This window comes from Phascolarctos cinereus, unplaced genomic scaffold, assembly GCF_003287225.1.
Source record: "Phascolarctos cinereus isolate Bilbo 61053 unplaced genomic scaffold, phaCin_HiC Scaffold_5;HRSCAF=322, whole genome shotgun sequence".
Lineage (NCBI taxonomy): Eukaryota > Metazoa > Chordata > Mammalia > Diprotodontia > Phascolarctidae > Phascolarctos > Phascolarctos cinereus.
The window spans coordinates 285,674,655-285,689,059 of NW_027555958.1; the positions used below are offsets into that span (position 1 = coordinate 285,674,655).

The 14,405-nt window shown below is 40.5% G+C and overlaps 1 protein-coding gene across 3 annotated transcripts; it reads left to right on the top strand.

Moving 5' to 3' along the window:
* The first annotated feature begins 795 nt into the window (after positions 1–795).
* RPL38 (ribosomal protein L38) lies at positions 796–6,514 on the top strand. 3 transcript variants are annotated; one of them, XM_021002613.2, is made up of 5 exons: positions 796–860; positions 1,072–1,159; positions 2,035–2,095; positions 4,969–5,091; positions 6,438–6,514. In XM_021002613.2, the coding sequence occupies exons 2-5, from the start codon at positions 1,121–1,123 to the stop codon at positions 6,461–6,463; spliced, it is 249 nt and encodes an 82-aa protein (XP_020858272.1). In that variant the 5' UTR covers positions 796–860; positions 1,072–1,120; the 3' UTR covers positions 6,464–6,514. The 3 variants fall into 3 exon arrangements, with proteins under 3 accessions (XP_020858272.1, XP_020858273.1, XP_020858274.1); XM_021002614.2 differs by having other exon boundaries at positions 803–860; positions 1,072–1,123; XM_021002615.2 differs by having other exon boundaries at positions 835–878; positions 1,072–1,123.
* The last annotated feature ends 7,891 nt before the right edge of the window (positions 6,515–14,405 follow it).

The following is a 14,405-nucleotide window of genomic DNA, read 5'->3' on the forward strand; positions in this document are numbered from 1 at the left end:
CCAGCTGAGTGGGAAATGATCCTAGTCCATGGATCTATCTTTCTGGATAGTTCTATCTACCTAGACCCATTTTTCTTCTGAACATTTTGAAATCTCCTTTCTGAAAAACTAGGGTGTATGTGAGACTGTGCTTAGATTTCCTCTTCACTATCACAAACTTTAGAAGGGAATATGTGTGTGTGTGTGTGTGTGTGTGTGTGTGTGTATGACGGAATATGTATATATGTATATGTATATATACACACACACACATATATATGTATACACACACATACATACATATATATATACACATACATATATATTATGTATAATTTTTTTCTCCCCCAAAGAATCAGCAAGCATTTACGAAGTGCCTACTTTGCGCTAGGAATTGCACTAAGTACTGAAATCACAAAGCCATAGAGTTCACTCACTCCTTTACTTTATTGGTGGAAAAAATGAGACCCAAAGATTTTTAAATCTCTGGCCCCAAAATCACACAAGTTGGTGGTTGAGCTACAACAAGGACCCAGGTGTCTCCATTTCATATTCAAGGGTCTTTCCACAACTCAACAATCAGGCAGTAGAAAATAGAATAGATTGGAAGGGGGAAAGCTGCCCTACATTAAACCCAGGGTGGGTTTGTTTGTTTGTAAATGTACGGCCGTTTCAAAGAGATAACGCTGGGAAACTGAATTTCCTTTAGAATTCTGGGACACACACCGGGTCAAGAAAGACTGAAGGGAGGAAGAAGGGAAACGCAAGACTATGATATTTGATCCCTCGCGGATACCGTAGTGCCCCGGTTACTGTGGGCGGTCTTAATTGGCCGGAAGTGGAAGTTCATCCTTTTCTGTCTTCCTCCGGCCTTGGCAGTTGTGAGTATCTCTCCCGTGGTAAGCCGGTGCGGAGAATCCGATGCCATCCTCCGGTTGTGGGGGGCCGGGGCTGCTCGGGGCTTCTCCAGGGGATGGGTGGGCGTAACTGGGTTATAACCAGGGACCTTGTTCCCGTAGCGGGACGTGGAATCGGGCTGGGATCGCTGGGGGTCCCGTCCCGCCGACGCCATGTTCCCCTCCTTTTTTGCAGGCGCGACCTCTCGGACCACACGCTGCTCCCTCGTCCTGCCGCCGCCGCCATGGTGAGTCGTCGGGGCCCGCGGCCCGTGTGCCCACAGGTCTGCTTTCCTTTAAAAATGGGGAAGAGGCTGGAAGGCCTAAGCCCAGCCTCCTCCTTTTAACTAGATAATAATAGTTACCACGTACAAAGTGCTTTAACGCTTGCAAAGCGCCGTACAAAGGTGTATGTTCACCTTCGCAATACCCTTGGGAGAGAGGGGGTATTGTCCCCATTCTACAGATGAGGAAACTGAGGCAGGTGGCTAAGGTACTTGCGCACAGTCACACCACCGTTAATTGCATGAGGCTAGATTTAAACTCCCACTTTCTGACTCGCAAGTCCGGCCCTTTATCCACCATCCAGCTGCCTCCCTGACCTGCAGTGTGGGTCACACAGCTAGTCACCTCCTGGGGTGGAATTTGAACCCAAGTCTTTATTCCCTTGCCCAGGCATGGTATCCCTTCTATGCCAAACTGTTTTCTTTTGTTTGTGCTTTTCCTTTTGGGAAAGGGAGCCTTAACCATAAGATCCGAGTTCAAATCGTAGTTTACTGTGACTTTAGGCAAGCCACCTCTTTTGGCGCCCCCCCCTTTTTTAATTCATCACTAAAATGAAGGCATTGAAATAGATCAGGGTTTCCTAACCTGGAATTTGTGAGCTTCTGTTTTAAAAACATCTTGATAGCTATTTTGATATAATTGGCTTCTTTTATAATTTTGCATTATTTTGTGTATTTGAAAACCTCATTCATGAGGAGTCCTTGACACAAGAGGTTAAGAATCCTTTTACGATTGTGTAATGCTTTGTAGTTTATGGCCAGTGCTTGGTACTTGAAGAAATTTGTATTGATTGATTGGTTTTGTCATTTCTTATGGAGGGTGGGATAGTCTTCAGCAGCAGTGATACCCAACTAGTGTTTTGATTGTGTTGCAGCCCCGAAAAATCGAGGAAATAAAAGACTTCCTGCTGACGGCTAGGCGAAAAGATGCCAAATGTAAGTTATCTTTCCTGCTTCTTCGATATTTGAGACTTGCCCCACCCCAAAATGTTGGCTAAATGTGCATATTTTAGAGAAAAATTTATTTAGGAGTTAAATTAGCTGCAGCAAGCTGTTTATGACATACATAATGATGTCTAGAGCTTAGGCCTGTTAACATTCTCTGAGAAAAGACTCTTATGGTAGCATGCGTGAATTTTGTTTTTTAAATAAACTTTTAATTGTCTAGCACTAGTATATAGTCAGCCTAGATCAAGGGTTAATCTAAGATCACAAAGTTGGGGGGGGGGTTATGCCAATGTAATTGCTTTCTTTTGTAATCCAGTATGTTCTGTATGTGTGCATTTATCAGTATTCTGAGAATGGGGTCCATAGGCATCCATAATACAAAAACTGCTAACCCCTTGTTTAGAGTCATAGAACTAAGAAGTTTTAAAGGAGACTCAGAAGAGATCTGGTTCAACCCACTTACCTGCCTAGTTAGTGGCAGAATAGGGACTAAAGAAGCTCAGAGCCATTGTCAGACTAAACAGTGACTTTAAGCAATACTAACTAGGCATAAGTGAAAAAGAGGGTGTGAGTAAGTGTGGAGGAGGAATTACTGTGTTAGAGCTGGAAGGCACTAACCTCATTTTACTCATATAAGGTCTCACTGTTTTAAGTAGCGACTAAAATTTAAACGTAGGCCCTTTGTTTCTGAATCCAGCACTTTTCATTACACCGTGTTTATAAGATTGCTTACATGTACCAGCTCTCACTTGATCCTGCCAAGAAAGGAGGTGAAACTGAGGCACAGAGAAGGGAAGATATCAAATGTGGGATAGCCAGGGTTTAGAGCCAGTAGTAGGCCCAAATATTAGCTTCCAGCCGTTAGATTTCTCTGTCTTTCTTTTCACTCCTGTCCTTCTTCCCTTCTGTCTCTTATTGTCCTTTCTTAGCACAGCCTCTTTGAGGCTTAAGTCCAAAGAAAACCCTTGCAAACTTAGCCCAACATGAACCTTCTTGTTTTGTCCCTATGCCAGTGTCCCTCATATGAATACCCAGAGTACATCTGATTGGTTTGGGAGTGAGGGAAAGGGGAGAATTAAGGGAGGACTTCCAAGGGAACAAGGAGTTAGTAGGTAGGGGTAGTTATGGGGGGGGAGGTCAATGAAACGAATTTTTACAGAAGGAAGTTTAGAAGAGGACTCAGGCATGCCTTTATAACAAAAATAATTTTTTTAAACGATGAATACTCCCATTGTGGACCTTTCCTGATGTCCTCTTTACTCTCCAGTAGGAAATATATTTTCCTTCCTTGGAAAAATGACTGGATCTGTAGTCAGGAACTAGGTTCAAATCCTGACAGAAATTCCCAGTTTTTCAGGTCCTCAGTTATAGAAGGGAACTTGACTACATGATCTTTCCTGCTCTAAATGCTACAATGGTAATTTTGTAGTACTTGATACTTAGAGTACTTCTTACATGTATCAAGTTTTAATTAAAAATCCAGTAAAATATGGAGATGGAATTCTTGTTCTGTCCAACTCTTCGATGACCCCATTTGGGATTTTCTTGGCAAAGATAACTGGAGTGGTTTGCCATTTCCTTCTCCAGCTCATTTTACAGATGAGGAAGCTGAGGCAAATAAGGTTGAGTGAGTTACCCAGGGTCACACACCTAGTGAGTATCTGGGGTCATATTTAAACTCAGGTCTTCCTAATTCCATACCTGGCACTCTATGTACTGTGCCACGTAACTGGCCTAGGAAATGGAACTAGAGACTGGCAAATAATTAAATGTGGGGGCATATGTGATACTGCTCAGGGGAGAGGATGTGGGATGTATGGCTAAATAGGTTCAGGATATGGAGCTGAAGAAGCTATGGCTAAGTGATTTTTCCCAGAATCACAAAGCCAGTAAGTGAAGGAACCTAAATTATTTCATTTTTAATCTAGTGCAAAACTTGCAAAAGTATTAAATTAGGTTACCTACCCACCAATGGGTACTTTTGAATTCTCTACTTCATATACAAGGTATTTTGCAGAAATTCATTTGGCATCCGGAGTTTTATGAGTACATCTGTTATGCAAAGTAGAATGTTCAGTAGAGATGTTGGGACATAAGAATTTGCTCATTTGAATGGAAATTTAGATTACTGAGTTTATATGAAGCTTTGGTTGTGGTCTCAAATTACTGGAGTGTTATTTCTTGTGAGTGCCAGCGCTTAACATCAATATCCCTTAGAAGTGTTGAAATGACTGGAATTGCAGGTTTTGATGTTGAGTTAATTCAATTGTAAGTCTGCTTTCCTCTGGAATTTTTTGTGTGTCGCTTTTTCTCTTCAGTCACTTGTGCTTAAGTACTTTGACACAAATCCCTAAATTCAGTACTTAACCACCTGCTTCTTACTTGTTAGCATTCTAACAGCTTTTGTAATGATAAGCTCTTGGGGTATTCTGTATGCTGTTTTTAAAGTGCTAAACAAGGAGTTTGAGGATTCTGATGGAATTACTGTAACCCATCCGAAGAAGCAGATGTGTTCTGCCCATCTTAAGTACCTCTAGAATGTATGGAAATATGCTGACACTTTTTCACATTAGCCTGGCCATTATGCAGATGTAAGATTTCAAACAGATTAGTCTTTAATTTGAGGTTTTGTCTTAAAACTTGGTGTAAAGTTTTATCAAAAGCTTGCTCTTGATGTAGGGAAATAGCTGTCTTTTGGTGAAGTCTGGGAAAATGATGTATAATCTTGCTGTTCAGTCTCGTTTCAAGATCATTTATGTGGACGATCTAGCTTCCTTCCTGTCCCCTAAATGGCTGCCTCCACGGCTTTGGCATTGTCATGTGTCCTTTCTCTTAGTAATTTTGGGGCCTTTTTCTTGTAGCTGTCAAGATCAAGAAAAACAAGGACAATGTGAAGTTTAAGGTTCGCTGCAGCAGGTACCTGTACACACTGGTCATCACAGACAAAGAGAAGGCAGAGAAACTTAAACAGTCCCTGCCTCCTGGTGAGTTGGCCTCAAAGTCTTGGTCACAAAAGCTGAAATGGGAACCTGTTTTCTAAAAAGGCCAACCGAGAATGTGAGAGAAGGCTAGATTGTGTTTTGACAGTAAATTATATTTATAAAGTGGGTGCTTCCAAGATACCTACTGTTAAAGGACTGTCAGTTTGATTTGCTTGTAAGCTTTTGTGCCTTGGAAACAACTCCAAGACACATCTGGTGAGCCTTGTCACTTGGCTCACTCCAGGTATTACCTGCAGTAGAACAGTGCTGAACTTTGAGCCAGAAGACCAAACAGGGTTTAAGGCTTGCCTACCTTGTTTGATTGTGGAGGGAAGTGCTTCATGAACCTGAAAGAGCTGCATAAATGTGGCCATTTGCCTACTTGAATGTTTCACATAAAGCACTAATGCTTCCTAGTGCAAGGGCTGGCTCATGACCTGTTTTAACTTAACATCTGAGTCTGCCCATGGTTACAGAGGTGGGATTTGAATCTAGGTCCAGCACTCTATCCATGATGTTGCCTTGGTAAGTTGGCCTATTATCATACATAGTGATTAGGGTCATGGATGTATTTCTTTAGATATGATTGCATCCTTTACCTGAAATGCTTGCTTTGGCAAAGGCATGAAGTCACCTGTTATTAGTTTCTTTCTAGTTAACTCAAATAAATTGAGGTTTTCAACTTGTGCCTCTCATTTCAGCTATACTATGTAAGCTAACCAAGAATATTGCTCCATTTTTTAAAAAATGGAGTTGAATAGGGAAAAGCATGGGTGTTTGCTTCATCTGTAAAAGAGGTGTAATAATACTTGACACAAGATTATGGGTAAAGTTATTTATTAACTGTAACTACTACTTATGAACTATTGTTAGATCATCTTGGTTGTATTGGGACTTAGCAATCTAGGGGATCTAGATTTTATATTATCTGCCCAGGTAATATGAAACACTTAACAAAAATAAAGATGTTCTAGTATTTGCCAAATGAGAAGAGTGATTCTTGAAAGAGGCTATAGCTAAGCTAAACTGAAACTTTTGAAACCCTGACTTCTCTGCTCTCCTCTTGGGGGTTGGGGGAAGGTTTGAGACAGTGTAGCTTTAGATTTGTATGACTTAATTGGAATCTCTCACTGTCTGGATGTGTGGGCCCATTTTCATTGTTTCAGTGCAGTCAGTCTTAATGCTTGTTTAAACTAAACATCTTTGGGGACTGATGATGTTTTCTAGGCTTTGCCAACTTTTCCCTTAGCTACACTACAAATGTTAAAAGTGTTTCTAGACAGACAGTGGTAATTACTGTGAAAGTCTGTCTTCTGGGTGACTCATCTTTTCTGTCTCCTTCCCTTTAGGTTTGGCTGTGAAGGAGCTGAAGTGAAGGAATCATTCAGTGTTCCACCTGTATTAAAATGTAGGGGGAAAAAAAGAATTCTTGGGTGTCTCGTCTTTTCTTGGGGGGAGAGGTGATGCTTATGTTACTGCTTCTGAAGAATTCATTCATGGAGATGGTTTGTCATCTTCCACCCCTTTTCTTTGGACAGCCTTACTGTAATCTTTAGATCAGATGTTCCATCATCGGGTAGGACGTAATTTTTTTTGATCTGATTCTGAAGATGAATCCTGGGAACCAGAACTGACTTTGAGAGGCTGATGTTAATATATTGACTTTATAGTATTGTGTTAAACCAGTCCAGGCAGACTGAGGGAAAGAGTGTCTTGGACTGGAAGCTGTTGAAAGCAGGTTCATGCTTGTCAAATAATAAACACTGGTTTTAGTGCAGTGAGAGAGGTAAGAGGAGTCAGCATGTATGTATGTGTATAGAACAAATACAAGATTGTTAGGGTGAGCATTTAAGAAGTCAAATTCTGACAAATAGAAACCAATTTGGCTGAACTGTAGAATTTGCAAAAGAGGGCAATATATGAAGCTGGAGAAATAGCATGAGGCCTAGTTGTGGTGGGCTTTTAAAGCCAAATACCTTACATTATCTTCACCACTATTACCCTCACCACCTTCTTCCCAGTTCCCCAGGCTCACAGCTTGGGTGTTATCCTCAGTTCCTCACATCTTACTGGTCCCCCATATCCAGTCAGTTGCCAGAAGCTGTGGATTTCACTTTTGTAACAAGAATATACCATACCCTTCTCAATAATGCTGATGCAGGCCCTCACCATCCCCCCCCCTTCTCCCCCTTGCCTGACTGCTCTACATCTAATCACTATCCTTGCTGTTGCTTAAACAAGGCACTTAGAACTCAGAATGCATCTTCCCTCATCTCAGCCACAATCCCACTTGCAGGAAGCCCTGTGATTCTTTGCAGGTTGTCTCCCCATTAGACTGGACTCCTTGACAGCGGGACTATCTTTTGCCCTTCTTTGTATTCCCAGGACTTAGCACTGTTCCTAGCATATAGTAGGTACTTAATAAAGGTTTATTAACTGAGTCACAGTCAAATATGTACTTAAAAGGGGAAAGGGGCAAGCTGCCTTGGGGAAGATGGAGAGTCCACAGATAACACTGTGGTTATGATTGCAGAAACCAGAAGAATTCTGGTGTTTTTGATAGGTAAAGTTTAGAAGAGTGAATTGGGGGTAACAGGAAGATAAGTTGGTTTGGCTGTGTTGACTTAGATGTCTCTGCTACCTCCAGCTTTAATTGTCCAATGTCCCTGTTGGTGATATGAGACCGGTTTACAGGAAAGACCAGGGTTTAATCTCAGGTTGCCACAAAAGTAGAGAAGAGGGCTCAGGAAATAATTTTGGGGAACACCCACAAACATAATGATGATGGATGATTGAGCAGTCACAGAAATTTGGAAAAGTTATTTAAATTTTAAGTTGTGATCTCAATTTCCTTTAAGATTTAGCAGCCTCAGGGGCAGTTAGGTGGTACAGTGGGTAGAGTTCTGGCCGTGGAGTCAGGAGGACCTGAGTTCAAATGTGCCCTCAGACACTTGATACTTACTCGTTGTGTGACCCTAGAGCTAGGCAAGTCACTTAATCCTGATTGCCTCACCCCCCCCCCCAAAAAAAAGTGGTTCATATCTTTGGGGCAGCTAGGTGGCGCAAAGGATAGAGCACTGGCCCTGGAATCAGGAGTACCTGAGTTCAAACCCAGTCTTAGACCAGACACTTGACATTTATTAGCTCTGTGACCCTGGACAAGTCACTTAACCCCAGTTGCCTCCCAAAAAAAAGATTTAGCGGTATTTGAATGATCTGATAGGAAGAGTTAAAAGTGTCTCAAGATATCTATTGTTGCATTCCTATGTGTGTGAGTCAGTAACACCCACAGGTTCTGCCTCCTGTGTCAGTGTAGGGACTGTGGAATGACCCCAAGGTGGGTGTTATTGGTTTGAGGATGGGATGAATGTTGCATCCCACTCTACATTTGTCTTCAAGCCATAATTTGGATCAATATTCAATCTCTCTCCTCCCTTGTTATTTGTTACCCTCACTACATGACAAGCCCATATCTTTTCCAGTAAGCTCTTTAAAAGTAGAAACAGCTTAATTTTTTTGTCTGTCTCCAGTGTCTAGCACATAGCTGCATAACATCTGTTGATTTTTGTTTAAGTCATTGATAATATGCTGCAGCTTACTTACACAAATGTATCTCCATTGCCTTTTGGATTAGCTGTGATTGTTAATTTTTAATTATGAGGTCATCGTCACTATTCCTAGATACCGTTTAATAGTTGAAAAGTCATTTTCAACTGGGATCCAGCTTGAACCCTCCTCAGTTCTGGACCTAGTTTATTTTCTGTTTGCAACATTTCTCAACGTTGACTAACTCTGGGTTTCCAGCCAGTTTTCTTAATCTGGGCAATATGTGCTCTTGATGTGATTTTTTCTGAACATGTGTAGTCGAACTGTTCAAAAAAATGTTCTATTGTTGCCTTTTGTTTTTTCCATCTGTCTTAAGTTTCTGATAATATGCCCTCACATAACCAGAGGAACCATCTCTTGTAGGAAAAAGTTAAAACAACCGAAAACAAGTACCCTGTTTGACCATAGTTCCTCTTAGGGGGCAACTAGTTGGCGCAGTGGATAGAGCACCAGCCCTGAAGTCAGGAGGACCTGAGTTCAAATGCGGCCTCAGACCGAACACTTGACACTTGCTAGCTGTGTGACCCTGGGCAAGTCACTTAACCTTAATTGCCTAGAAAAGAAAAAGACCATAGTTCCCCCTCACATCTTGCCTACCCCTCCCTTTCCAAGGAAAGGAGGGCAATGCATTTCCTTATCTCTAGTGCCAAATTGTTCTTAGAATTATGCAATATTCAAGTTCATTGTAGTGTTATTTTCATTTACATTATTTTAGTCATTGAGTATGTTATTTTCCTGGTTCTCTCTATCATTTCAAAGAACTTTGCATATTTCTCTGAATTCCCCAAATTTCTTTTGACATAATATTTGATTATTCACATGCCACAGTTTGTTCAGCCATTTTCTAATCAACAGGTTTCCACTTTGTTTCTGGATTTTTTGCTACCACAAAAAGTGCTACTGTGAATATTTTGGTATATAGGATCCTTTTCCAAAAAAATCTCTTATAAATAAATGTTGCAGTTACAATAAGTAAGATTCTCAGTATCCATCATGGAGGCTGAAAAATTAAACTGTTACTTTGATATGTGTGTTACATAAGAAAAGTTAACAAAATAACATCTAAACGGACATGTGACCGTAGTTTGTGCTTTGTATTTCCTAGATTTGGGCCTTTGATGTGCTTTTTTTGATCATGCATTCCAGTTAAAATATTTAATGTGCACTTCTAATATTTGTAAATTTCTTATATATACTATTGCACTTATGTACAGTATTGTAAAACAAAATAGAAATTTTAAAGGATGCAGATTTTAAAGTAGTCTTTTGGCTAATTTGGCTAAAGTAGACCCTTTTGGTCTTGTTAAAGTATTAGCATTTTTATAAAGAGCAAAGTGATTGGATATGCTTCATTTTAAAAAATCTAACACTTGTAATAGCAATTCAAAGGTCCATTTGTAAATTTATTTTGATACTTGTTTTTAATGACTGTCAGTAACTGAAGACACATAGATCTGAAAGGAAGAAATACACCATTGGCTGCATTGGCTAAATCACAGCACTCATTTTTCACTAATTATGCAAAAATTTTTCTTGAAATTGAGCTAGTAAATTTCCATCTTAATGTCAACAAGTTCTTGCAAAATAAAAGGTTGCATTTTTATATTTTTAACAAATGAATTCACAATCCACTATGCACTGGGAGTGACACTTGTTTTACCTAAACTAGGTTGCCCCTTTAAAGTTCTAAGATTCTATCCCAGTGGATCACCCTTGGCATCCCACTTTGGAGACACTGATCTGGGAGTTCACTATCCTCTATTTGACAGGGAGAGAAGGCTAAACATTTAGTAGGTCACTAGGTGGAGCTGTGTCACAATGAATGAAAAGCAACCCATTGTTTGAATTTAAAATAGAATCGTCCAGAAATTAACTTCATCCAAAACAAAAATATTTGACCCTACAGGTAAGAGAGAACCATTGGAGTTTATTGAATATGAGAGTAACTTGGTCAGGCTTGTACTTTAGGAACATCACTTGGGCAGTTGTATTAAGGGAGAGACTTGAAACCTAAATAGTCGTCAGGCTCTTATGAAGTTATCCTTTCCGCATCTCGAGTTTCCCCATTGTGGTTTCCATATATTGTGAGTTTGCATAAGAGTGGGAATTTTGTGAAAGCCATAGACACGCAAAGACGACACAGCCTATAACCGAATACTTAAACTTTATAATAAGGTACTGCAAATACCATAAAAGAAAAAAAAATCAGACTTTTTCTGGAGTACAAAGGGAGGGCCAAAAAGTTTTATGTGGATTTTTCAGATCGCTGGGTGCTGTTCCCCTAACCCCCACAATGTAGAAGAGAGAACTAGAAGTCAAGGCAAAAGGAGATGAAAACCTGAACTAGGCTTAATGATCTTGTCAGTAGAGAGAAGATAGTTGTGAAAGATTTGGAGGTATTGATCATATGGAGATTTGGCAACTGATTGAAATATGTGGAGAGAAGAATAAAGAGGCCAGGATAACACTGAATTTGCAAAACCTAAGTGACTGAAAGGATACCAGTTCCCATGACAGAAATGGGGACCTTCAGAAAAGAGGTTTGAGGGGAAGATAATCCAGTTTTGGACATACTGAATTAACTGTAACTAGCAAAGGAGAGACTAGGGTTAGGTATATATATATTTGGGTGTCATCTGCATAGAAATAATTAAATTCAAGGGAGCTGATAAGATCCTCCTATGAGAGAAAATAGAAGAGGGCCTGGGTACAACCCTAGTTCCATACACAGTGAACATGATATGGGTGATTCAGCAGAAACAGGTAGGAGAACCAAGAGAGACAGCATTGACAGTGCCAGGTGCTGCGGAAAGATCAATCAACTGGGATGAGGGTTGGAAAAAGTCCATTATATTTGGCAATTAAAGAGATCGTTGGTTACTTTGGAGAGTCACATTTTCCTAAGAAACTGGAGTTAAGGAGGTAGAGAAGAGGAACCTCACAGTCTCTCTTTTCTCAGTAACTTAGTCCAAGTCCTAAGACAGTTGGGATATTGAAGATTTCTGAGCAGGGGAGTGACGTGGTTAGGTGTGTTTTTGGAATATCAGTTTAGTAACGAAAGAGAAGGGGATCAGACTGACATAGGGAGAGCAGTTAATAGACCTGTTACTCCATCTGGAGGTGATGAGGGCATGAACAAGGGTTGGGACTGTGTGAATAGGAAGGGGAAGGGGTCACAGGATATGGAAGAAGGAAGGGCAAGATTAGAAATGGGGAGATAGAAAAGGAGGACATAGATATTCTGTATTATTGAGTTTAAGTTCTCAAACAAGACACTCCATCTCCTAAGAATTTTTACTGGCTATCCTTTATTCCCAGAATGCTCTCCCTTCTCATCTCTGCCTCCTACATTCTCTGGCTTCCTTCAAGTCTCAGCTAAAATCCCACCTTCTATAGGAAGCCTATACAGATCTCCCTTAATTCTAGTGCTTTCTGTATTGATTATTCCTTTTTTTCCCCCAACCCCTTTATTTAATTTTAGTTTTACTTTTTTAACATTTTTTAAAATTTTGAGTTCCAAATTCTGCTTCCCTGCCTTGAGAAGGCAAGCAGTTTGATATAGATTATACATGTGAAGTGATGCAAAACATTTCCATTATTAGCCATGTTGCGAAAGAAAACACAGACCGAAAAAAGAAAGTTAAAAAAAAGCATGCTTCGATCTACATCCAGGCTCCATGTTTTCTCCAGAGGTGAATAGCATTTTTCATCATAAGTCCTTTAGAATTGTCTTGGATATATTGATTATTTCCAATTTATCCTGTTTATATCTTGTTTGGGCATAGTTGTTTTCATGTTGTTTCCTCCATTAGCTTGGAAGCTCCTTGAGAGCAGGGAATATCTTTTCTCTTTCTTTGTATACCCAGCATTTAGCTGATGCTTAATATTTATTGGGGGCAAAACAAAAAGTTCTAGTACATTCTTATTCTCCCACCACCAACCCACATACCCCTGTTTTTCAAATGCATATGCCCATGGTGGGAGATTTAGGAAGGGGACAGGAGATTTTATCATAATCATCATGGTGATTGTAATGACAAAATTTGTAGATTCCACGAGATTTTGGATGTGTTTAGGGGCTGGAGAAATGGCTAGGAAGAAACTAGAGAAACCACCAGCATATAATTCGGGCAGGGCTGTAATTAATCACTGTACCTTGTGCAACACAGACCTCGCTTGACTGGTGCTGCAGAGACAGCCAGATACTGGCTCCTCATTCTTGCTGCTTCCCCAGAATTGCTGACCTTGGAGTATTGGCAGCAATCAGACAAAAGGGCTGGACCCTGGGACACTTCTAAGGCAAACAGGTGGGACAAGGAAGGAATCTTTAGGAGGATGCAGAAGACAAACGCTTCTCTTTGGGAATCCACCGATACCTGTTATACCTATTTTCCCCCAATCCAATCTCCCCCTGCCAGCCACCCAAACTGGGCAGTGCTTTTGCAAGGGATCCCATCAAAGCCAACCAAATGATAGCTGATATTAAATTGTCTCTTGTTTCTGCAAGGCAGGCCAGGGCTTAGTTGTATATATAAAATAATGGAATCTTAGATTTGGTGGGGCCCCTTCTACAAATCTGGCATACAGCTGGCAAATTGATATCCCTTAAAAACAGGTTTGACCATGTGACTCCTCTAAGTCAAAAATCTTCCTTGGTTCTTTATTGCCTCTAGGATAAGATATAAACTCCCTAGTCTAGCATTTAAAGCCTTCCACAATTTGGCTGCCACTTACCTTTCAAGTCATTTTACATTTTTCGTCTTTATACCCACAGTTAGTCTATCTGATCTATTAGCTTTTCCCTTTGTGATGTTTTTTTTTCTCCCATCATCTTGCCTTTGAACAGGTGGTTTTCCATGCCTATCATGTAATGATGTACACTGAGCCACTCAGTTGCCCCACTTGCATGCCTTTGTACAGATGGTCAGCCATGCCTAGAAGGTCCTTTCTGACTTTTGTTCTTAGATTCTCCAGTTTCCTTCCATACACGACTCAGGTGGGGCTTATAGATGAAGTCTTTGGGGATGCTCCCAGTTGTTAGTGCTCTCTCTCACTTGAAGTTACTTTCTTTAAAGATGTGTTCATTGGGTACCTGTATTCTCTCAATAGAATGTAAACCTTGAAAAGAAAATGCTTCCTTTTTATCTCTGATGCTCCAACACCTAACACAGGGCCTTCCATAGAGTAGGCACTTAATATTTGTTGAATTTTATCATAGGCTTATAGACTAGTTAGAAGGATGTTAGAGGTCATGTAGTCAAACTCCTTCATTTTTTGGATGAGGAAACTGAGGAGTTCCAGAGAGGTTAAGTCATTTGTGCAAGACCACACAGCTAGTAAGGGCAGCTAGGTGGTGCAGTGGATAGAGCACCAGGAATGAAATCAGGAAGACCTGAGTTCAAATCTAGCCTCAGATACTAGCTGTGACCCTGGGCGAGTTATTTAGTTATTTAGTCTCAGTTTCTCCATCTGTCAAATGAGCTGGAGAAGGAAATGGCAAATCATCCCAATATCTTTGCCAAGAAAACCCCAAATGGGGTCACGAAGAGTTGGACACAACTGAACAACCACACACAGCTAATAATTGGCAGACCCAAGATTCATGTGGGGTCCATTGAAGTAAATTTCTGGCATATGCTCCATTGTCTATGGAATTATGTTTCAAATATATCCTGAAAAAGTGAGAAATATCTTAGAGTCTTCCTTCCCCA